Genomic DNA, 26,612 nt, shown 5'->3' with positions numbered 1-26,612 from the left:
TGACATTCTGTCTCAGTATGACTATATGACATTCTGTCTTAGTATGGTTATATGACATTATGTCTCAGTATGACTATATGACATTCTGTCTTAGTATGGTTATATAACATTCTCTCTCAGTATGGTTATATGACATTCTGTCTCAGTATGGTTATATGACATTCTGCCTCAGTATGGTTATATGACATTCTGCCTCAGTATGACTATATGACATTCTGTCTCAGTATGACTATATGACATTCTGTCTCAGTATGGTTATATGACATTCTGTCTCAGTATGACTATATGACATTCTGTCTCAGTATGGTTATATGACATTCTGTCTCAGTATGACTATATAACATTCTGTCTCAGTATGGTTATATGACATTCTGTCTCAGTATGACTATATAACATTCTGTCTCAGTATGGTTATATGACATTCTGCCTCAGTATGACTATATGACATTCTGTCTCAGTATGACTATATGACATTCTGTCTCAGTCTGACTATATGGCATTCTGTCTCAGTATGACTATATGACATTCTGTCTCAGTATGACTATATGACATTCTGTCTCAGTATGACTATATGACATTCTGTCTCAGTATGACTATATGACATTCTGTCTCAGTATGACTATATGACATTCTGTCTCAGTATGACTATATGACATTCTGTCTCAGTATGGTTATATAACATTCTGTCTCAGTATGACTATATGACATTCTGTCTCAGTATGACTATATGACATTCTGTCTCAGTATGGTTATATGACATTCTGTCTCAGTATGACTATATGACATTCTGTCTCAGTATGGTTATATGACATTCTGTCTCAGTATGACTATATGACATTCTGTCTCAGTATGACTATATGACATTCTGTCTCAGTATGACTATATGACATTCTGTCTCAGTATGACTATATGACATTCTGTCTCAGTATGGTTATATGACATTCTGTCTCAGTATGGTTATATGACATTCTGTCTCAGTATGGACTATATGACATTCTGTCTCAGTATGACTATATGACATTCTGTCTCAGTATGACTGATATACATTCTGTCTCAGTATGATATATGACATTCTGTCTCAGTATGACTATATAACATTCTGTCTCAGTATGACTATATAACATTCTGTCTCAGTAGACTATATGACATTCTGTCTCAGTATGACTATATGACATTCTGTCTCAGTATGACTATATACATTCTGTCTCAGTATGACTATATAACATTCTGTCTCAGTATGGTTATATGACATTCTGTCTCAGTATGGTTATATGACATTCTGTCTCAGTATGATATATGACATTCTGTCTCAGTATGACTATATGACATTCTGTCTCAGTATGGACTATAGACATTCTGTCTCAGTATGACTATATGACATTCTGTCCTCAGTATGACTATATGACATTCGTCTCAGTATGACTATATGACATTCTGTCTCAGTATGGTTATATGACATTCTGTCTCAGTATGACTATATGACATTCTGTCTCAGTATGACTATATGACATTCTGTCTCAGTATGACTATATGACATTCTGTCTCAGTATGTCTATATGACATTCTGTCTCAGTATGACTATATGACATTCTGTCTCAGTATGACTATATGACATTCTGTCTCAGTATGACTATATGACATTCTGTCTCAGTATGACTATATGACATTCTGTCTCAGTATGACATATGACATTCTGTCTCAGTATGACTGTATGACATTCTGTCTCAGTATGGTTATATAACATTCTGTCTCAGTATGACTATATGACATTCTGTCTCAGTATGGTTATATGAAATTCTGTCTCAGTATGACTATATGACATTCTGTCTCAGTATGACTATATGATATTCTGTCTCAGTATGACTATATGACATTTGTCTCAGTATGACTATATGACTTTCTGTCTCAGTATGAGTTATATGACATTCTGTCTCAGTATGGTTACTATGATACTTCTGTCTACAGTATAGACTAGTATGACATTCTGTCTCAGTAATGACTATATGACGATTTCTGTCTCAGTATGGTTATATGACATAGTCTGTCTCATTAAGAACTATATGACACTCTTCTCAGTATACTGATATGATAGTCGTCTCAGTATGACAAATGACATTCTTCCTCAGTATACTATAAACATTCTGTCTCAGTTATGGTTTATACATTCTGTCTCAAGTAAGGTTATATACATCTGTCTCAGTATGTAATATTGACATTCGTGTCTCAGTATTACTTAATGACATTCTGTCTCATAAGACTATATGACTTTCGTCTCATTAATGGTTATATGACATTCTGTCCTCAGTAAAATAATAAAACATTCTGCACAGTAGACTATATGTCCATTCTGTCTAAGTATGGTTATTTACTATCTTTCTCCGTATGAATAATAACCATACTGTCTCATATGACTATATGACATCTGTCTCAGTATGGTTATATGACATTCTGTCTCAGTATGGTTATATGACATTCTGTCTCAGTATGACTATATGACATTCTGTCTCAGTATGGTTATATGACATTCTGTCTCAGTATGGTTATATGACATTCTGTCTCAGTATGGTAATATGACATTCTGTCTCAGTATGACTATATGACATTCTGTCTCAGTATGACTATATGACATTCTGTCTCAGTATGACTATATGACATTCTGTCTCAGTATGACTATATGACATTCTGTCTCAGTATGACTATATGACATTCTGTCTCAGTATGACTATATGACATTCTGTCTCAGTATGGTTATATGACATTCTGTCTCAGTATGGTTATATGACATTCTGTCTCAGTATGGTTATATGACATTCTGTCTCAGTATGACTATATGACATTCTGTCTCAGTATGACTATATGACATTCTGTCTCAGTATGACTATATGACATTCTGTCTCAGTATGGTTATATGACATTCTGTCTCAGTATGGTTATATGACATTCTGTCTCAGTATGGTTATATGACATTCTGTCTCAGTATGACTATATGACATTCTGTCTCAGTATGACTATATGACATTCTGTCTCAGTATGACTATATGACATTCTGTCTCAGTATGGTTATATCACATTCTGTCTCAGTATGACTATATGACATTCTGTCTCAGTATGGTTATATGACATTCTGTCTCAGTATGACTATATGACATTCTGTCTCAGTATGACTATATGACATTCTGTCTCAGTATGACTATATAACATTGTGTCTCAGTATGACTATATGACATTCTGTCTCAGTATGGTTATATGACATTCTGTCTCAGTATGGTTATATGACATTCTGTCTCAGTATGGTTATATGACATTCTGTCTCAGTATGACTATATGACATTCTGTCTCAGTATGGTTATATGACATTCTGTCTCAGTATGACTATATGACATTCTGTCTCAGTATGACTATATGACATTCTGTCTCAGTATGACTATATGACATTCTGTCTCAGTATGGTTATATGACATTCTGTCTCAGTATGACTATATGACATTCTGTCTCAGTATGACTATATGACATTCTGTCTCAGTATGGTTATATGACATTCTGTCTCAGTATGACTATATGACATTCTGTCTCAGTATGACTATATGACATTCTGTCTCAGTATGACTATATGACATTCTGTCTCAGTATGACTATATGACATTCTGTCTCAGTATGACTATATGACATTCTGTCTCAGTATGACTATATGACATTCTGTCTCAGTATGACTAGATGACATTCTGTCTCAGTATGACTATATAACATTCTGTCTCAGTATGACTATATGACATTCTGTCTCAGTATGACTATATAACATTCTGTCTCAGTATGACTATATGACATTCTGTCTCAGTATGACTATATGACATTCTGTCTCAGTATGGTTATATGACATTCTGTCTCAGTATGACTATATGACATTCTGTCTCAGTATGACTATATGACATTCTGTCTCAGTATGGTTATATGACATTCATTCATGTTCAGTATGACTATATGACTTTCTGTCTCAGTATGATATATGATCATGCTGTCTCAGTTATTGACTCATACTGACATTCCTGGTCTCAGTATTGGACTATATGTACATTCTGTCTCAGTATGACTTTTTGACATTCTGGTCTCAGTAGTGGTTATATGACTTTACTGTCTCCAGTATAGACTATATGACATTCTGTCTCAGTATGGTTATATGACATTCTGTCCGCAGTATGGTTATATGACATTTCTGTCTCAGTATGACGTTCTATGACATTCTGTCTCAGTATGACTATTAGACATTCCTGTCACTTTGACTTCTGTAGTATGGTTATATGAACATTCTGTCTCAGTATGACTATATGACATTCTGTCTCAGTATGGTTATATGACATTCTGTCTCAGTATGGACTATATGACATTCTGTCTCAGTATGGTTATATGACATTCTGTCTCAGTATGACTATATGACATTCTGTCTCAGTATGGTATATATGACTTTCTGTCTCAGTATGACTATATGACATTCTGTCTCAGTATGGTTATATAGACATTCTGTCTCAGTATGGTTATATGACATTCTGTCTCAGTATGACTATATGACATTCTGTCTCAGTATGGTTATATGACATTCTGTCTCAGTATGACTATATGACATTCTGTCTCAGTATGGTTATATGACATTCTGTCTCAGTATGGACTATATGACATTCTGTCTCAGTATGTACTATATGACATTCTGTCTCAGTATGGTTATATGACATTCTGTCTCAGTATGTTATATGACATTCTGTCTCAGTATGGACTATATGACATTCTGTCTCAGTATGGTTATATGACATTCTGTCTCAGTATGACTATATGACATTCTGTCTCAGTATGGTTATATGACATTCTGTCTCAGTATGACTATATGACATTCTGTCTCAGTATGGTTATATGACATTCTGTCTCAGTATGACTATATGACATTCTGTCTCAGTATGGTTATATGACATTCTGTCTCAGTATGACTATATGACATTCTGTCTCAGTATGACTATATGACATTCTGTCTCAGTATGGACTATATGACATTCTGTCTCAGTATGTTATATGACATTCTGTCTCAGTATGACTATATGACATTCTGTCTCAGTATGACTATATGACATTCTGTCTCAGTATGACTATATGACATTCTGTCTCAGTATGTCTATATGACATTCTGTCTCAGTATGACTATATGACATTCTGTCTCAGTATGGTTATATGACATTCTGTCTCAGTATGATTATATGACATTCTGTCTCAGTATGACTATATGACATTCTGTCTCAGTATGGTTATATGACATTCTGTCTCAGTATGTTATATGACATTCTGTCTCAGTATGACTATATGACATTCTGTCTCAGTATGGACTATATGACATTCTGTCTCAGTATGACTATATGACATTCTGTCTCAGTATGACTATATGACATTCTGTCTCAGTATGACTATATGACATTCTGTCTCAGTATGGTTATATGACATTCTGTCTCAGTATGACTATATGACATTCTGTCTCAGTATGGTTATATGACATTCTGTCTCAGTATGACTATATGACATTCTGTCTCAGTATGGTTATATGACATTCTGTCTCAGTATGACTATATGACATTCTGTCTCAGTATGGTTATATGACATTCTGTCTCAGTATGATATATGACATTCTGTCTCAGTATGGTTATATGACATTCTGTCTCAGTATGACTATATGACATTCTGTCTCAGTATGACTATATGACATTCTGTCTCAGTATGATATATGACATTCTGTCTCAGTATGGTTATATGACATTCTGTCTCAGTATGTCTATATGACATTCTGTCTCAGTATGGTTATATGACATTCTGTCTCAGTATGACTATATGACATTCTGTCTCAGTATGACTATATGACATTCTGTCTCAGTATGGTTATATGACATTCTGTCTCAGTATGACTATATGACATTCTGTCTCAGTATGGTCTATATGACATTCTGTCTCAGTATGACTATATGACATTCTGTCTCAGTATGGTCTATATGACATTCTGTCTCAGTATGACTATATGACATTCTGTCTCAGTATGACTATATGACATTCTGTCTCAGTATGACTATATGACATTCTGTCTCAGTATGGTTATATGACATTCTGTCTCAGTATGACTATATGACATTCTGTCTCAGTATGACTATATGACATTCTGTCTCAGTATGGATATATGACATTCTGTCTCAGTATGGTTATATGACATTCTGTCTCAGTATGACTATATGACATTCTGTCTCAGTATGACTATATGACATTCTGTCTCAGTATGGTTATATGACATTCTGTCTCAGTATGACTATATGACATTCTGTCTCAGTATGACTATATGACATTCTGTCTCAGTATGACTATATGACATTCTGTCTCAGTATGGTTATATGACATTCTGTCTCAGTATGACTATATGACATTCTGTCTCAGTATGACTATATGACATTCTGTCTCAGTATGACTATATGACATTCTGTCTCAGTATGACTATATGACATTCTGTCTCAGTATGACTATATGACATTCTGTCTCAGTATGACTATATGACATTCTGTCTCAGTATGGTTATATGACATTCTGTCTCAGTATGACTATATGACATTCTGTCTCAGTATGGTTATATGACATTCTGTCTCAGTATGACTATATGACATTCTGTCTCAGTATGACTATATGATATTCTGTCTCAGTATGACTATATGACATTTTGTCTCAGTATGACTATATGACATTCTGTCTCAGTATGGTTATATGACATTCTGTCTCAGTATGGTTATATGATATTCTGTCTCAGTATGACTATATGACATTCTGTTTCAGTATGACTATATGACATTCTGTCTCAGTATGGTTATATGACATTCTGTCTCAGTATGACTATATGACACTCTGTCTCAGTATGACTATATGACATTCTGTCTCAGTATGACTATATGACATTCTGTCTCAGTATGACTATATGACATTCTGTCTCAGTATGGTTATATGACATTCTGTCTCAGTATGGTTATATGACATTCTGTCTCAGTATGGTTATATGACATTCTGTCTCAGTATGACTATATGACATTCTGTCTCAGTATGACTATATGACATTCTGTCTCAGTATGGTTATATGACATTCTGTCTCAGTATGAATATATGACATTCTGTCTCAGTATGACTATATGACATTCTGTCTCAGTATGGTTATATGACATTCTGTCTCAGTATGAATATATAACATTCTGTCTCAGTATGACTATATGACATTCTGTCTCAGTATGGTTATATGACATTCTGTCTCAGTATGGTTATATGACATTCTGTCTCAGTATGACTATATGACATTCTGTCTCAGTATGGTCTATATGACATTCTGTCTCAGTATGGTTATATGACATTCTGTCTCAGTAGGTCTATATGACATTCTGTCTCAGTATGACTATATGACATTCTGTCTCAGTATGACTATATGACATTCTGTCTCAGTATGACTATATGACATTCTGTCTCAGTATGACTATATGACATTCTGTCTCAGTATGACTATATGACATTCTGTCTCAGTATGACTATATGACATTCTGTCTCAGTATGGTTATATGACATTCTGTCTCAGTATGGTTATATGACATTCTGTCTCAGTATGGTTATATGACATTCTGTCTCAGTATGACTATATGACATTCTGTCTCAGTATGACTATATGACATTCTGTCTCAGTATGACTATATGACATTCTGTCTCAGTATGGTTATATGACATTCTGTCTCAGTATGGTTATATGACATTCTGTCTCAGTATGGTTATATGACATTCTGTCTCAGTATGACTATATGACATTCTGTCTCAGTATGACTATATGACATTCTGTCTCAGTATGACTATATGACATTCTGTCTCAGTATGGTTATATCACATTCTGTCTCAGTATGACTATATGACATTCTGTCTCAGTATGGTTATATGACATTCTGTCTCAGTATGACTATATGACATTCTGTCTCAGTATGACTATATGACATTCTGTCTCAGTATGACTATATAACATTCTGTCTCAGTATGACTATATGACATTCTGTCTCAGTATGGTTATATGACATTCTGTCTCAGTATGGTTATATGACATTCTGTCTCAGTATGGTTATATGACATTCTGTCTCAGTATGACTATATGACATTCTGTCTCAGTATGGTTATATGACATTCTGTCTCAGTATGACTATATGACATTCTGTCTCAGTATGACTATATGACATTCTGTCTCAGTATGACTATATGACATTCTGTCTCAGTATGGTTATATGACATTCTGTCTCAGTATGACTATATGACATTCTGTCTCAGTATGACTATATGACATTCTGTCTCAGTATGGTTATATGACATTCTGTCTCAGTATGACTATATGACATTCTGTCTCAGTATGACTATATGACATTCTGTCTCAGTATGACTATATGACATTCTGTCTCAGTATGACTATATGACATTCTGTCTCAGTATGACTATATGACATTCTGTCTCAGTATGACTATATGACATTCTGTCTCAGTATGACTAGATGACATTCTGTCTCAGTATGACTATATAACATTCTGTCTCAGTATGACTATATGACATTCTGTCTCAGTATGACTATATAACATTCTGTCTCAGTATGACTATATGACATTCTGTCTCAGTATGACTATATGACATTCTGTCTCAGTATGGTTATATGACATTCTGTCTCAGTATGACTATATGACATTCTGTCTCAGTATGACTATATGACATTCTGTCTCAGTATGGTTATATGACATTCTGTCTCAGTATGTATATATGACATTCTGTCTCAGTATGACTATATGACATTCTGTCTCAGTATGACTATATGACATTCTGTCTCAGTATGACTATATGACATTCTGTCTCAGTATGGTTATATGACATTCTGTCTCAGTATGGTTATATGACATTTTGTCTCAGTATGACTATATGACATTCTGTCTCAGTATGTATATATGACATTCTGTCTCAGTATGACTATATGACATTCTGTCTCAGTATGACTATATGACATTCTGTCTCAGTATGGTTATATGACATTCTGTCTCAGTATGACTATATGACATTCTGTCTCAGTATGACTATATGACATTCTGTCTCAGTATGACTATATGACATTCTGTCTCAGTATGACTATATAACATTCTGTCTCAGTATGACTATATGACATTCTGTCTCAGTATGACTATATGACATTCTGTCTCAGTATGGTTATATGACATTCTGTCTCAGTATGGTTATATGATATTCTGTCTCAGTATGACTATATGACATTCTGTCTCAGTATGACTATATGACATTCTGTCTCAGTATGACTATATGACATTCTGTCTCAGTATGACTATATGACATTCTGTCTCAGTATGACTATATGACATTCTGTCTCAGTATGACTATATAACATTCTGTCTCAGTATGACTATATGACATTCTGTCTCAGTATGACTATATAACATTCTGTCTCAGTATGACTATATAACATTCTGTCTCAGTATGACTATATGACATTCTGTCTCAGTATGACTATATGACATTCTGTCTCAGTATGACTATATAACATTCTGTCTCAGTATGACTATATGACATTCTGTCTCAGTATGACTATATGACATTCTGTCTCAGTATGGTTATATGACATTCTGTCTCAGTATGACTATATGACATTCTGTCTCAGTATGACTATATGACATTCTGTCTCAGTATGACTATATGACATTCTGTCTCAGTATGACTAGATGACATTCTGTCTCAGTATGACTATATAACATTCTGTCTCAGTATGACTATATAACATTCTGTCTCAGTATGACTATATAACATTCTGTCTCAGTATGACTATATGACATTCTGTCTCAGTATGACTATATGACATTCTGTCTCAGTATGACTATATGACATTCTGTCTCAGTATGACTAGATGACATTCTGTCTCAGTATGACTATATGACATTCTGTCTCAGTATGACTATATGACATTCTGTCTCAGTATGGTTATATAACATTCTGTCTCAGTATGGTTATATAACATTCTGTCTCAGTATGGTTATATGACATTCTGTCTCAGTATGGTTATATGACATTCTGTCTCAGTATGGTTATATGACATTCTGTCTCAGTATGACTATATGACATTATGTCTCAGTATGACTATATGATATTCTGTCTCAGTATGATTATATGACATTCTGTCTCAGTATGACTATATGACATTCTGTCTCAGTATGAATATATGACATTCTGTCTCAGTATGACTATATGACACTCTGTCTCAGTATGGTTATATGACATTCTGTCTCAGTATGACTATATGACATTCTGTCTCAGTATGACTATATGACATTCTGTCTCAGTATGGTTATATGACATTCTGTCTCAGTATGACTATATGACATTCTGTCTCAGTATGACTACATTACATTCTGTCTCAGTATGACTATATGACATTCTGTCTCAGTATGACTATATGACATTCTGTCTCAGTATGACTATATAACATTCTGTCTCAGTATGACTATATAACATTCTGTCTCAGTATGGTTATATGACATTCTGTCTCAGTATGACTATATGACATTCTGTCTCAGTATGACTATATAACATTCTGTCTCAGTATGACTATATGACATTCTGTCTCAGTATGACTATATAACATTCTGTCTCAGTATGACTATATAACATTCTGTCTCAGTATGACTATATGACATTCTGTCTCAGTATGACTATATGACATTCTGTCTCAGTATGACTATATAACATTCTGTCTCAGTATGACTATATAACATTCTGTCTCAGTATGGTTATATGACATTCTGTCTCAGTATGGTTATATGACATTCTGTCTCAGTATGACTATATGACATTCTGTCTCAGTATGACTATATGACATTATGTCTCAGTATGACTATATGACATTCTATCTCAGTATGGTTATATGACATTCTGTCTCAGTATGACTATATGACATTCTGTCTCAGTATGACTATATGACATTCTGTCTCAGTATGACTATATGACATTCTGTCTCAGTATGACTATATGACATTCTGTCTCAGTATAACTATATGACATTCTGTCTCAGTATGGTTATATGACATTCTGTCTCAGTATGACTATATGACATTCTGTCTCAGTATGACTATATGACATTCTGTCTCAGTATGGTTATATGACATTCTGTCTCAGTATGGTTATATGACATTATGTCTCAGTATGGTTATATGACATTATGTCTCATTATGACTACATGACATTTTGGCCTCTAGTTATCAACGTGTCTACTTACCTGTCTTCGCCGGCCCCAATACGCCCACCTAAGCTCGCCTACCATCGCCGCTGCGGACCTGAAAAATCTCGCCAAAGTTATCAATAAATCTGTCAAAAAGCCGCACACCAAGTACGGGGCGATGAGCAGCGGACTGTGATAGTTATCACTCATCCGATCTCGCTGCTCTTCGTCTTTTTTACAGCTTTATTGACAAGCTGTCACTAAGCACCCACACTAACTATACTGTTCTACCCTCTATACCGGCGCCCCCGGAGCCCCCCGCAACTAAATAAAGTTATTAACCCCTAAACCGCTGCTCCTAGACCCCGCCGCAACTCTTATAAATGTATTAACCGCTAAACCGCCGCTCCCGGAGCCCACCGCCACTCTAATAAACTGATTAACCCCTAAACCGCCGCTGCCGGACCCCGCCGCCACCTACATAATACCTATTAACCCCTATCCTGCCCCCCTATACCGCCGCCACCTATAATAAATTTATTAACCCCTATCCTGCCGATCCCGTACCCCGCCGCAACTAAATAAATTGTTTAACCCCTAAACCGCCGCTCCCGGACCCCGCCACCACCTATATTAAACTTATTAACCCCTAATCTGCCCCCCCCTACACCGTCGCCACCTATAATAAATGTATTAACCCCTATCCTGCCCTCCCTATACCGCCGCATCCTATAATAAAATCATTAACCCCTATCCTGCCCCTTCTATAACACCGCATCCTATAATAAAATTATTAACCCCTAAACCTAAGTCTAACCCTAACACCCCCCTAACTTAAATATTAATTAAATACATCTAAATATTATAACTCTTATTAACTAAATTAATCCTATTTAAAACTAAATACTTACCTTTAAAATAAACCCTAATATAGCTACAATATAAATAATAATTACATTGTAAAATAAAAACTAACCTAAGTTACAATTACACCTAACACTACACTATCATTAAATAAATTATTCCTATTTAAAACTAAATACTTACCTGTAAAATAAACCCTAAGATAGCTACAATGTAATTAATAATTACATTGTAGCTATTTTAGGATTTATATTTATTTTACAGGTAACTTTGTATTTATTTTAGCTAGTTAGAATAGTTATTAAATAGTTATTAACTATTTAATAACTACCTAGCTAAAAGAAATACAAAATTACCAGTAAAATAAATCCTAACCTAAGTTACAATTAAACCTAACACTACACTATCATTAAATTAATTAAATAAATTACCTACAAATAACTACAATTAAATACAATTACATAAACTAACTAAAGTACAAAAAATTAAAAAAAATAAGTTACAAACATTTAAAAAATATTACAACAATTTTAAGCTACTTACACCTAATCTAAGCCCCCTAATAAAATAACAAAGCCCCCCAAAATAAAAAAAATGCCCTACCCTATTCTACATTAAAAAAGTTAACAGCTCTTTTACCTTACCAGCCCTTAAAAGGGCCATTTGTGGGGCATGCCCCAAAGAATTCAGCTCTTTTGCCTGTAAAAAAAAATACAACCCCCCCAACATTAAAACCCACCACCCACATACCCCTAATCTAACCCCCTTAAATAAACCTAACACTACCCCCCTGAAGATCATCCTACCTTTAGCCATCTTCAGCCAGCCGACCACCGATGGAACAGAAGAAGACATCCGGAGCGGCAAAAGTCATCATCCAAGGGGCGCTGAAAAAGTCTTCCATCCGATTGAAGTCCTCATCCAAGGGGCGCTGAAAAAGTCTTCCATCCGATTGAAGTCCTCATCCAAGGGGCGCTGAAAAAGTCTTCCATCCGATTGAAGTCCTCATCCAAGGGGCGCTGAAGAAGTCTTCCATCCGATTGAAGTCCTCATCCAAGGGGCGCTGAAGAAGTCTTCCATCCGATTGAAGTCAACATCCAGGCGGCGTCTTCAATCTTCATCCATCCGGAGCGGAGCCATCTTCAGACGAGCCGACGCGGAGCCATCTTCTTCCACCGACGACTGAACGACGAATGACGGTTCCTTTAAGGGACGTCATCCAAGATGGCGTCCCTCGAATTCCGATTGGCTGATAGGATTCTATCAGCCAATCGGAATTAATGTAGGAAAAATCTGATTGGCTGATTAAATCAGCCAATCAGATCGAAGTTCAATCCGATTGGCTGATCCAATCAGCCAATCAGATTAATCTCGCATGCTATTGGCTGTTCCGATCAGCCAATAGAATGCGAGATTAATCTGATTGGCTGATTTTTTTTATTTTTTGTAACTTAGTTTTTTTTATTTTTTGTACTTAAGTTAGTTTATTTAATTCTATTTAATTGTAGTTATTTGTAGGTAATTTATTTAATTAACTTAATGATAGTGTAGTGTTAGGTTTAATTGTAACTTAGGTTAGGATTTATTTTACAGGTAATTTTGTATTTCTTTTAGCTAGGTACTTATTAAATAGTTAATAACTATTTAATAACTATTCTAACTAGATAAAATAAATACAAAGTTACCTGTAAAATAAATATAAATCCTAAAATAGCTACAATGTAATTATTAATTACATTGTAGCTATCTTAGGGTTTATTTTACAGGTATTTATTTTTAAATAGGATTAATTTAGTTAATAAGAGTTATAATATAATTTATTTAATGATAGTGTAGTGATAGGTGTAATTGTAACTTAGGTTAGTTTTTATTTTACAGGTAAATTTCTCTTTATTTTAACTAGGTAGCTATTAAATAGTTAATAACTATTTAATTGCTATTGTACCTAGTTAAAATAAATTGAAATTTGCCTGTAAAATAAAAATAAATCCTAAGATAGCTACAATATAATTATTATTTATATTGTAGCTATATTAGGGTTTATTTTACAGGTAAGTATTTAGTTTTAAATAGGATTAATTTAGTTAATAAGAGTTATAATATTTATATGTATTTAATTAATATTTAAGTTAGGGGGGTGTTAGGGTTAGGGTTAGACTTAGGTTTAGGGGTTAATAATTTTATTATAGGTTGCGGCGGTATAGGGGGGGCAGGATAGGGGTTAATAAATTTATTATAGGTGGCTACGGTGTAGGGGGGGCAGATTAGGGGTTAATAAGTTTAATATAGGGAGCGGCGGGGTCCGGGAGCGGCGGTTTAGGTGTTAAACATTTTATTTAGTTGCGGCGGGGTCCAGGATCGGCAGGATAGGGGTTAATACATTTATTTTAGGTGGCGGCGGTGTAGAGGGGGCAGGATAGGGGTTAATAGGTATTATGTAGGTGGCGGCAGGGTCCGGGAGCGGCGGTTTAGGGGTTAACATATTTATTAGAGTGGCGGCGGGGTCCGGGAGCGGCGGTTTAGGGGTTAATCAGTTTATTAGAGTGGCGGCGGGGTCCGGGAGCGGCGGTTTAGGGGTTAATCAGTTTATTAGAGTGGTGGCGGGGTCTGGGAGTGGCGGTTTAGGGGGTAATAACTTTATTTAGTTGCGGCGGTGTAGGGGGGACAGATTAGGGGTGTTTAGACTCGGGGTACATGTTAGGGTGTTAGGTGTAGAAATTTCCCATAGGAATCAATGGGATGTCGGCCAGCAGCGAACATGAACTTTCGCTATGGTCAGACTCCCATTGATTCCTATGGGATCTGCCGCCTCCAGGGCGGCGGATTGAAAACCAGGTACGCTGGGCCGGAAAAGTGCAGAGCGTACCTGCTAGTTTTTTGATAACTAGCAAAAGTAGTCAGATTGTGCCGAACTTGTGTGCGGAACATCTGGAGTGACATAAGAATCGATCTGTGTCGGACTGGTCCGGCGGATCGAAGCTTACGTCACAAAATTCTACTTTTGCCGGTGTGTAGGGCTTGATAACTAAGGCGAATCAGCCTCACCACAAATACGCTTCGGAATTCCAGCGTATTTGAGGTTGACGGCTTGATAACTAGAGGCCTATGATATTCTGTCTCAGTATGACTATATGACATTCTGTCTCAGTATGACTATATGACATTCTGTCTCAGTATGACTATATGACATTCTGTCTCAGTATGGTTATATGACATTCTGTCTCAGTATGGTTATATGACATTCTGTCTCAGTATGGTTATATGACATTCTGTCTCAGTATGACTATATGACATTTTGTCTCAGTATGACTATATGACATTCTGGCCTCTATTTATCAACCTGTCAACTTACCTGCATTCGATGACACCAATACTCTCACCTAAGTTCGCCTAACATCGCTGCCGTGGACCTGAATACGTTCTCCAAAATTATCAAAAAAGCTGTCTAAAAGCCGCGCACCAAGTACGGGGCGATGAGCAGCGGACTGTTGTTAACTAACAGTCATCGATCTCGCTGCTCTTCGGCTTTTTCACAGCTTTCTTGCTACCCTGTCACTAAGCACCCACACTATACTAAACTGTTTTACCCCCTATACCGCCGCCTCCCGCAACTAAATAAAGTTATTAATCCCTACACCGCCGCTCACGGACCCCACCGCAACTCTAATAAATGTATTAAACCCTAAACCGCCGCTCCCGGAGCCCACAGCCACCTACATTATACATATTAACCCCTAATCTGCCGCCCCCTATACCGTCGCCACCTACATAAAGTTATTAACCCCTATCCTGCTGCTCCCGGACCCCGCCGCATCTAAATAAATTGTTTAACCCCTAAACCGCCGCTCCCGGAGCCCACCGCCACCTACATTATATTTATTAAACCCTAATCTGCCCCCCTACACCGCTGCCACTATAATAAACATATTAACCCCTAAACCTAAGTATAACCCTAACCATAACACCCACTAACTTAAATATAATTAAAATAAATCAAAATAAATATTCCTATCATTAAATAAATTATTCCTATTTAAAACTAAATTCTTACCTATAAAATAAACCCTAAACTAGCTACAATATAACTAATAGATATATTGTAGCTATCTTAGGGTTTATTTTTATTTTACAGGCAAGTTTGTATTTTTTTTAACTAGGTACAATAGCTATTAAATATGTATTAACTATTTAATAGCTACCTAGTTAAAATAAATACAAAAGTACCTGTAAAATAAAACCTAACCTAAGTTACAATTACACCTAACACTACACTATAATTAAATACATTAACTAAATTAAAATACATTAATTACAATTAAATAAAATTAACTAAAATACAAAAAAAACAAACACTAAATTACAGAAAATAATAAAATAATTACAAGCTTTTTAAACTAATTACACCTAATCTAATCCCCCTAATAAAATAAAAAAGCCCCCCAAAATAATGAAAATCCCTACCCTATACTAAATTACAAATAGCCCTTAAAAGGGCCTTTTGCGGGGCATTGCCCCAAAGTAATCAGCTCTTTTACCTGTTTTACAATTACAATACCCCCCCAACATTAAAACCCACCACCCACACATCCAACCCTACTCTAAAACCCACCCAATACCCCCTTAAAAAAATCTAACACTAACCCCTTGAAGATCACCCTACCTTGAGACGTCTTCACCTAACCGGGCCGAAGTCCTCAACGAAGCCGGGCAGAAGTGGTCCTCCAGATGGGCAGAAGTTTTCATCCAAGCCGGGCAGAAGAGGTCCTCCAGACGGGCAGAAGTCTTCATCCAGACGGCATCTTCTATCTTCATCCATCCGGAGCGGGTCCATCTTCAAGACATCCGACGCGGAGCATCCTTCCAGGCAGACGACTACCTGATGAATGAATATTCCTTTAAATTATGTATTCAAGATGGCGTCCTGTGAATTCCGATTGGCTGATAGAATTCTATCAGTCAATCGGAATTAAGGTAGGAAAAATCCTATTGGCTGATGCAATCAGCCAATAGGATTGAAGTTCAATCCTATTGGCTGATCCAATAAGCCAATAGGATTGAGCTCGTATTCTATTGGCTGATTGGCTCCACGTCGGATGTCTTGAAGATGGATCCGCTCCGCTCCGGATGGATGAAGATAGAAGATGCCGTCTGGATGAAGACTTCTGCCCGTCTGGAGGATCTCTTCTTCCCGGCTTGGATGAAGACTTCTACCCGTCTGGAGGACAACTTCTGCCCGGCTTCGTTGAGGACTTCGACTCAGTTGGGTGAAAACGTCTCAAGGTAGGGTGATCTTCAAGGGGTTAGTGTTAGGTTTTTTTAAGGGGGTATTGGGTGGGTTTTAGAGTAGGGTTGGGTGTGTGGGTGGTGGGTTTTAATGTTGGGGGGGTATTATAATTTTTTTTAAGGGCTATTTGTAATTTAGTATAGGGTAGGGATTTTTATTATTTTGGGGGGCTTTTTTATTTTATTAGGGGTATTAGATTTGATGTAATTAGTTTAAAAAAATTGTAATTATTTTATTATTTTCTGTAATTTAGTGGGGGGGTTTTGTACTTTAGTCAATTTTATTTAATTGTAATTAATTAATTTTAATTTAGTTAATGTATTTAATTATAGTGTAGAGTTAGGTGTAATTGTAACTTAGGTTAGGTTTTATTTTACAGGTACTTTTGTATTTATTTTAACTAGGTAGCTATTAAATAGTTAATAACTATTTAATAACTATTGTACCTTGTTAAAATAAATACAAACTTGCCTGTAAAATAAAAATAAATCCTAAGATAGATACAATGTAACTATTCCTTATATTGTAGCTAGTTTAGGGTTTATTGTAGCTTGAATTCCGATTGGCTGATAGAATTCTATCAGCCAATCGGAATTAAAGGGTAAAAAAGCCTATTGGCTGATGCAATCAGCCAATAGGATTGAGCTTGCATTCTATTGGCTGTTCCAATCAGCTAATAGAATGCGAGCTCAATCCTATTGGCTGATTGGATCACCCAATAGGATTGAAGCTCAATCCTATTGGCTGATTGAATCAGCCAATAGGATTTTTTCAACTTTAATTCCGATTGGCTGATAGAATTCTATCAGTCAATCGGAATTCAAGGGACGCCATCTTGGATGACGTCCCTTAAAGGAACCTTCATTCTTCAGTAGCCGTCGACAGAAGAGGATGCTCTGCGCCGGATGTCTTGAAGATGGAGCCGCTCTGCGTCGGAAGATAGAAGATGCCGTCTGGATGAAGACTTCTGCCCACCTGGAGGACCACTTCTTGCCGCTTGGATGAAGACTTCTCCCAGCTTCGTTTGAGGACTTCTGCCCGCTTGGATGAAGACTTCCCCCGGCTGCATGAGGATGGATGTCCGGTCTTCAAAAACTGTAAGTGGATCTTCGGGGGTTAGTGTTAGGTTTTTTTAAGAGTTTATTGGGTGTGTTTTATTTTTAGCTTAGGGTTTGGGCAGCAATAGAGCTAAATACCCTTTTAAGTTCAATGCCCATCCAAATTCCCTTTTCAGGGCAATGGGGAGCTTAGGTTTTTTTAGTTAAGATTTTATTTGGGGGGTTGGTTGTGTGAGTGGTGGGTTTTACTGTTGGGGGGTTGTTTGTATTTTTTTTACAGGTAAAAGAGATGATTTCTTTGGGGCAATGCCCTGCAAAAGGCCCTTTTAAGGGCTATTGGCAGTTTAGTTTAGGCTAGGTTTTTTTTTATTTTGTGAGGCTTTTTTATTTTGATAGTGTTATTAGATTAGGTGTAATTAGTTTAAATATTTGATCATTTCTTTTTTATTTTGTGTAATTTAGTGTTTATTTTTTGTTTGTAATTTAGTTAATTGTATTTTATTAATGTAATTGATTTAATTGTAGTGTAATGTTAGGTGTTAGTGTAAGACAGGTTAGGTTTTATTTTACAGGTAAATTTATATTTATTTTAGCTAGGTAGCAAGTAAATAGTTAATAACTATTTACTAACTAGTCTACCTAGTTAAAATAAATACAAACTTAGCTGTGAAATAAAAATAAACCCTAAGATAGCTACAATGTAACTATTAGTTATAGTGTAGCTAGCTTAGGGTTTATTTTACAGGTAAGTATTTAGTCTTAAATAGGAATTATTTAGGTATTAATTGTAATTTTTATTTAGATTTATTTTAACCCCTTGAGTGCTAATGACGGCTCTGAGCCATCACAAATTGTCTCAGTCAGGTGCTAATGATGGCTCAGAGCCGTCACTAACACTCTCCCACTTTGAGGGAGATCTGGGGGCTCCCACCGGCTCCTACCCCGGCGATCGGGCCTGTATAGTGACAGGCATCGCCGGGGCTTCACGTTACGTGCGGTGAAATCACGCGCAATGACGTGATGACATCACCGCGCAACTTTATTTAACCTTAACAATGTTAAATATAGGAGCAGGGGGCATGCTGCTTAGAAGCCTGTATTTCAGTCATCTAAGCAGCTACAGAAGCCCAAGACCCACCGTTGGAAAGTTAATTGCCTAACCTTTCCAACATTGTAAGTCTTGGGAATCTGAAATAATAATAAAAAAAGTTAAAAAAATAATATTTTTTAAATATATAAAATAAAAAAAAACCTTTAAAAAACCTTAGCACCCAGGAGGGAAAGTGCATAGCACTCAAAGGGTTAATTATGTTAAAGTTAGTGGGTGTTAGGGTTACGTTAGGGTTAGATTTAGGATTAAGTTTAGGGGTTAATAATTTTAGTATAGTGGCGGCGACGGGGCGGCAGATTAGGGGTTAATAAGTGTAGGTAGGTAGCGACGACATTGGGGCGGCAGATTAGGGGTTAATAAGTGTAATGTAGGTAGCAACGACATTGGGCAGCAGATTAGGGGTTAATAAGTGTAGGTAGGTGGCGGCGATGTCAAGGGCAGCAGATTAGGGGTTAATAAGTGTAGGTAGGAGGTGGCGATTTCGGGAGCGGCAGATTAGGGGTTAATAAGTGTAGGTAGGTGGCGGCGATGTCTGGGCGGCAGATTAGGAGTTAATAAATGTAATGTAGGTAGCGACGACATTGGGGCAGCAGATTAGGGGTTAATAAGTGTAGGTAGGTGGCGGCGATGTCAGGGGCAGCAGATTAGGGGTTAATAAGTGTAGGTAGGTGGTGGCGAGGTCGGGGGCGGCAGATTAGGGGTTTATTAAGTGTAATCTAGGTAGCGACGACATTGGGGGCAGCAGATTAGGGGTTAATAAGTGTAGGTAGGTAGCTGCGATGTCGCTCATAACGCAAAACTCGTAATCTGGCCGTATGTTTGTTATGCAGAACTGGGGAATAGGTAATAAAGGAATTATTTCTCTTTTGGAAAATAACAATTCAGGAGAAGACTGTCCCTTTAAGTATTACAGTGAATGTAATGTACCTCACAGGTGTCATTTAACCCTTTCATAACTTATTAGTGTAAGAGGTGAAATCTCATTAATGTCACTTGTATAGTGCTGTATAACATATTGTCCCTGTATAAATATCTGATCTACCAGCCTATGGATTTCTCATTTGTGTTTGTTTTTAGCTTTTCACACATGATGCAAACGTCTTACCTCTAGTTTATAGATAAGTAAGATGAATTTAATTGTATATATATATATATCCTATATTATAAAAGACAAGTGTTTGTCTGAAGCCGTCATGCGCAGTACAGACAAACACTTGGCCTTAGACAGCTGATCGCACGCGCACCCACCCGACCTGACAGCAGCGCGAGGACCCGGCAAGTGAAAGAGCACAGCTGATGAGAGAGAGAGAGAGAGAGAGAGAGAGAGAGAGAGATTATATTACATATAACACAACACGGCACGTGTGAACGGGCTTTAGGACTAGTATATATATAATATGATACACATATAAAAGTTGTATGTAAAACCATTAATGATCTATGCTGGGGACTGATAAAGGTCCAGTGCAATAAGAATATTCTGTCAGTACATCAGATGATACTTACAAAGTTCCTTTTTTATTTGGGCTGCAAGTCCCTTCAGATTGATTTGCTGTAAAACTTTAATTGCAACGTTCAGAGCATCCCCTCCATAATGAACTAAAAGCAGCCTCTTTGTGTCCACAGAGTCTGCATATTCTAATTTTCCACATGGTATAGGAGGGATGTTATTAAAATGAAATTCAGCCAACTTGTCTCTAAACCGTTTGTGATCTTTTTCAATTAGATTATCCAGATGACGAATAAGTATGTCTCCATGATCAGGTCCAACGGCTCCTTAAATGCAGATGGAAGAGATACAATAATTCAGTTTAAACATTAGTGCTTAGCATTATATTTTAAACTTTTACATAAAAAAGAAAAACTATATACTTCTTGGGTTGATCTTGTGGTTTCCATACTGTTATGGAGTAATGGTTAGATATAAGAATACAATGTGATGCTCTACCAAAGCTATATATAATATATATATATATATATATATATATATATATACACACACATAAAGAGGAGCAGTTTTAGACTATTTTAGACTATTTTTGAACCATAAATAAAAGTAATAAATAATATGAGCTCCATTTATAAAGCTGTGTATGCAGCTGGGAGCCCTTACAGTGCAGAATCACTTCTGCAAACCTGAAAACTGCACAATTAGGAGCAGCGGTATCAATGCCAAGCCCTGCACTTGCGCAATCATTTTCATTAATAATAGGTTTTGTTAAAGATCTGTGAGCTCAAATCATTTAGCTAGAGTCTCCAACTGATTTGAATTCCAAATTATATAAATTCGCAAGTTGGATTTTCAATATAGTCTTAAAACTAAATATACAGCCAGATTATGAGTTTGGCGTTATGAGTGAAAAAGCATTGTTATGGCTCATAACAATGCTTTTTCACTACCGTCAGTATTACGAGTCATGTCAGAATAGCTGTACCGCACACTTTTTTGGCCGTCACGCAACGTCAGTACAGCACTTTTAAAAAAGTCCTTTTTCAATGTCCTTTTTCAATGGGACTCCCATAGCGCCGGTATTACGAGTTTTGTGGTGAGGCCAAAAAGTGAGCGGTACAGCCTAAAATGACAAGATCCGTACCGCCATCTAAAGTCAGTAGTTATGAGTTTTATGTTACAAAGCTGTAACATAAAACTCATAACTAAAGTGTTAAAAAGTACACTAACACCCATAAACTACCTATTAACCCCTAAACCGAGGCCCTCCTGCATTGCAAACACTAAAATAAAATTATTAACCCCTAATCTTCTGCTCCGGACATCGCTGCCACTTAAAAAATATATTAACCCCTATTCCGCCGCTTCCCGACATCGTCGCCACTATAATAAAATTATTAACCCTTAAACCGCCGTCCTCCCGCATCAAAAACACTATTTAAATATTATTAACGCCTAATCTACCATCCGCCCACTCCGCCGCTATAATAAACCTATTAACCCCTAAACCTAACACTAACGTAACCCTAACCCTAACACCCCCTAACTTAAATATAATTAAAATAAATCTAAATAAAACCTAATATTAATAACTAACTAATTACTATTTAAAACTAAATACAAACTTACCTGTAAAATAAACCCTAAGCTAGCTACAATATAACTAAATAGTTACATTGTATCTATCTTAGGTTTTATTTTTATTTCACAGGTAAGTTTGTATTTATTTTAACTAAGTAGACTAGTTAATAAATAGTTATTAACTATTTACTAGCTACCTAGTTAAAATAAATACAAATTTACCTGTAAAATAAAGCCTAACCTGCCTTACACTAACACCTAACATTACAATAAAATTAAATAAATTAAATAAAAAAATACAATTATCTAAAGTACAAAAAATAATAAACACTAAATTACACAAAATAAAAAAATAATTTAATAGCCCTATCAAAATAAAAAAGCCCCCCCCCCAAAATAAAAAAAACCTAGCCTACACTAAACTGCCAATGGCCCTTAAAAGGGCCTTTTGCCGGGCATTGCCCCAAAGAAATCAGCTCTTTTACCTGTAAAAAAAAATACAAACACCCCCCAACAGTAAAACCCACCACCCACACAACCAAAGCCCCTAAATAAAATCCTATCTAAATAAACCTAAGCTCCCCATTGCCCTGAAAAGGGCAGTTGGATGGGCATTGCACTTAAAAGGGCATTTAGCTCTTGAACATTGCCCAAAACCCTAAGCTAAAAATAAAACCCACCCATTAAACCCTTAAAAAACCTAACACTAACCACCGACGATCCACTTACAGTTTTTGAAGACCGGACATACTTTCTCATCCAGGCGCCAGAAGTCCTCATCGAAGCCGGCAGAAGTCTTCATCTAAGAGGGCAGAAGTCTTCATACAGACGGCATCTTCTATCTTCATCCATCCGGCGAGGAGCGGGTCCATCTTCAAGACATCAGGCGCGGAGCATCCTCTTCTTCCAAAGGCTGTTGAAGAATGAAGTTTCCCTTTAAATGATGTCATCCAAGATGGCATCCCTTACATTCTGATTGGCTGATAGAATTCTATCAGCTAATAGGAATTAAGAGGGAAAATTCCTGATTGGAATAGCCAATAGAATGTGAGCTCAATCCTATTGGCTGATTGGATCAGCCAATAGGATGAAAGCTCAATCCTATTGGCTGATTGCAACAGCCAATATGATTTTTTCCTCCTTAATTCCTATTGGCTGTTAGAATTCTATCAGCCAATCGGAATGTAAGGGACGCCATCTTGGATGATGTCATTTAAAGGGAAACTTCATTCTTCAACAGCCATAGGAAGAAGAGGATACTCCGCGCCAGATGTCTTGAAGATGGACCCGCTCCGCGCCGGATGGATGAAGATAGAAGATGCCGTCTGGATGAAGACTTCTGCCTGCTTGGATGAGGACTTCTGCCCGCTTGGATGAGGACTTCTGCCCGCTTGGATGAGGATGGATGTCCGGTATTCAAAAACTGTAAGTGGATCGTCGGGGGTTAGTGTTAGGTTTTTTAAGGGTTTATTGGGTGGCTTTTATTTTTAGCTTAGGGTTTTGAGCAATGTAAAAGAGCTAAATGCCCTTTTAAGGGCAATGCCCATCCAAATGCCCTTTTCAGGGCAATGGGGAGCTTAGGTTTATTTAGATAGGATTTTATTTGGGGGGTTTGGTTGTGTGGGTGATGGGTTTTACTGTTGGGGGGTTGTTTGAATTTTGTTTTACAGGTAAAAGAGCTGATTTCTTTGGTGGCAATGCCCGGCAAAAGGCCCTTTTAAGGGCCATTGGCAGTTTAGTGTAGGCTAGGGTTTTTTTTTTATTTTGGGGAGCTTTTTTATTTTGATATGGCTATTAGATTAGGAGTAATTTGTTTTTATTGTTGATAATTTCTTTTTTTATTTTGTGTAATTTAGTGTTTATTATTTTTTGTACTTTAGACAATTGTATTTTGTTAATTTAATTTATTTAATTTGATTGTAATGTTAGGTTTTAGTGTAAGGCAGGTTAGGTTTTATTTTACAGGTAACTTTGTATTTATTTTAACTAGGTAGCTAGTAAATAGTTAATAACTATTTACTAACTAGTCTACCTAGTTAAAATAAATACAAACTTACCTGTGAAATAAAAATAAAACCTGCGATAGATACTATTAGTTATATTGTTGCTAGCTTAGGGTTTATTTTACAGGTAAGTAAGTATTTATTTTTAAATAGGAATTATTTAGTTATTAATAGTAGGTTTTATTTAGAATTATTTTAATAATGTTAAAGTTAGGGGTGTTAGGTTTAGGGTTATGTTAGGGTTAGACTTAGGGTTAGGTTAGGGGTTAATATATTTATTTAGTGTTAGTGATGTGGGAGGCCAGAGGTTTAGGGGTTAATAACTTTAGTATAGTGGCAGGGGCGACATTGGGGGCGGCAGATTAGGGGTTAATAAGAGTAGGTAGGTGACGGCAACATTAGGGGCGGCAGATTAGGGGTTAATAAGTGTAATGTAGGTGTCGGCAATGTAGGGGGCTGAAGATTAACCCCTTAATGACCGAGGACGTGCAGGGTATGTCCTCTAAAAAAAGACAGTTAACGACCAAGGACGTACCCTGCACGTCCTCGGTCTGGAAAGCAGCTGGAAGCGATCCTGCTCGCTTCCAGCTGCTTTCCGGTTATTGCAGTGATGCCTCGATATGGAGGCATCCTGCAATAACCCTGCATGGCCATCCGATGCAGAGAGAGACACTCTGTGGCCCTCTCTACACCGGACATCGATGGCCGGTATCGTTGGAGTGTAGGAGCCGACGTGGGAGGCGGGTGGCGGCCATCGATGGGCCCAGTGATGTGGAGAGGGGCGGGATCATGGGTGGGGATAACTGGGGGCGCGTGCACACGATTGGGAGCGGGCGGGCGCGTGCACGATCGGGAGGGAGCTGGTGGGAACCGCTACACTACAGAAAATATGGATCATAATAGTGATCAGTGGCTAGAAAAAAAAAATACAAAAAAAACCCCGATAAATCAGGGGGTGTTGGGTTGGTCTGTGGGCGAGAAGCTACACTACAGAAAAAAAACTGGGGAAAAAAAACAAAAAAAAAAACATTTTTTTCTGCAAACTGGGTACTGGCAGATAGCTGCCAGTACCCAAGATGGCCCCCAAAAAGGCAGAGGGGGACGGTTAGAGAGAGTTTGGGGGGGGGGGATCAGGGAGGTTGGGGGCTAAGGGGGGATCCTACACAGCAGCATATGTAAATATGCTATACAATTTTTTATTTTTTTTTAAAAATCAAAAATTCCCTTTATTTTAGTACTGGCAGACTTTTTGCCAGTACTTAAGATGGCGGGGACAATTGTGGGGTGGGGGAGGGAAGGGAGCTGTTTGGGAGGGATCAGGGGGTCTGATGTGTCAGATGGGAAGCTGATCTCTACACTAAAGCTAAAATTAACCCTGCAAGCTCCATACAAGCTACCTAATTAACCCCTTCACTGCTAGACATAATACACGTGTGATGCGCAGCAGCATTTAGCGACCTTCTAATTACCAAAAAGCAACGCCAATGCCATATATGTCTGCTATTTCTGAACAAAAGGGATCCCAGAGAAGCATTTACAACCATTTGTGCCATAATTGCACAAGCTGTTTGTAAATAATTTCAGTGAGAAATCTAAAATTATAAAAAATTTAAAGTTTTTTTTAATTTGATCGCATTTGGCGGTGAAATGGTGGCATGAAATATACCAAGATGGGCCTAGATCAATACTTGGGGTTGTCTACTACACTACACTAAAGCTAAAATTAACCCTAGAAGCTCCCTACATAGAAACATAGAAACATAGATATTGACGGCAGATAAGAGCCATAGGCCCAGCAAGTCTGCCCGACCTTACCTAACAGTATAAACTTATCTAGTTCGTAGGATAGCCCTATGCTTGTCCCATGCATTTTTAAAGTACCCCACAGTGTTTGTTGCTACTACCTCTTGAGGAAGTTTATTCCATAAATCAATCACTCTTTCTGTAAAGAAGTGCTTCCTCAAATTACTTCTGAATCTACTA

The 26,612-nt window shown here is 37.0% G+C and overlaps 1 protein-coding gene across 5 annotated transcripts in view; it reads right to left on the bottom strand.

Annotated features, from left to right (window-relative positions):
- Positions 1 to 26,612, bottom strand: part of LOC128635681 (NACHT, LRR and PYD domains-containing protein 1b allele 2) — a 351,139-nt gene that overhangs the window by 14,605 nt on the left and 309,922 nt on the right. For all 5 annotated transcript variants that reach the window (XM_053688805.1, XM_053688804.1, XM_053688802.1 and 2 more), the window contains one exon: positions 21,102 to 21,371. In XM_053688805.1, coding sequence (XP_053544780.1) covers positions 21,102 to 21,371 — 270 coding nt within the window. The remainder of the gene's footprint in view (positions 1 to 21,101; positions 21,372 to 26,612) is intronic.

This window comes from Bombina bombina, chromosome 7, assembly GCF_027579735.1.
Source record: "Bombina bombina isolate aBomBom1 chromosome 7, aBomBom1.pri, whole genome shotgun sequence".
In the NCBI taxonomy this organism is placed as follows: domain Eukaryota; kingdom Metazoa; phylum Chordata; class Amphibia; order Anura; family Bombinatoridae; genus Bombina; species Bombina bombina.
This window is presented reverse-complemented; position numbering and strand designations above follow the sequence as displayed.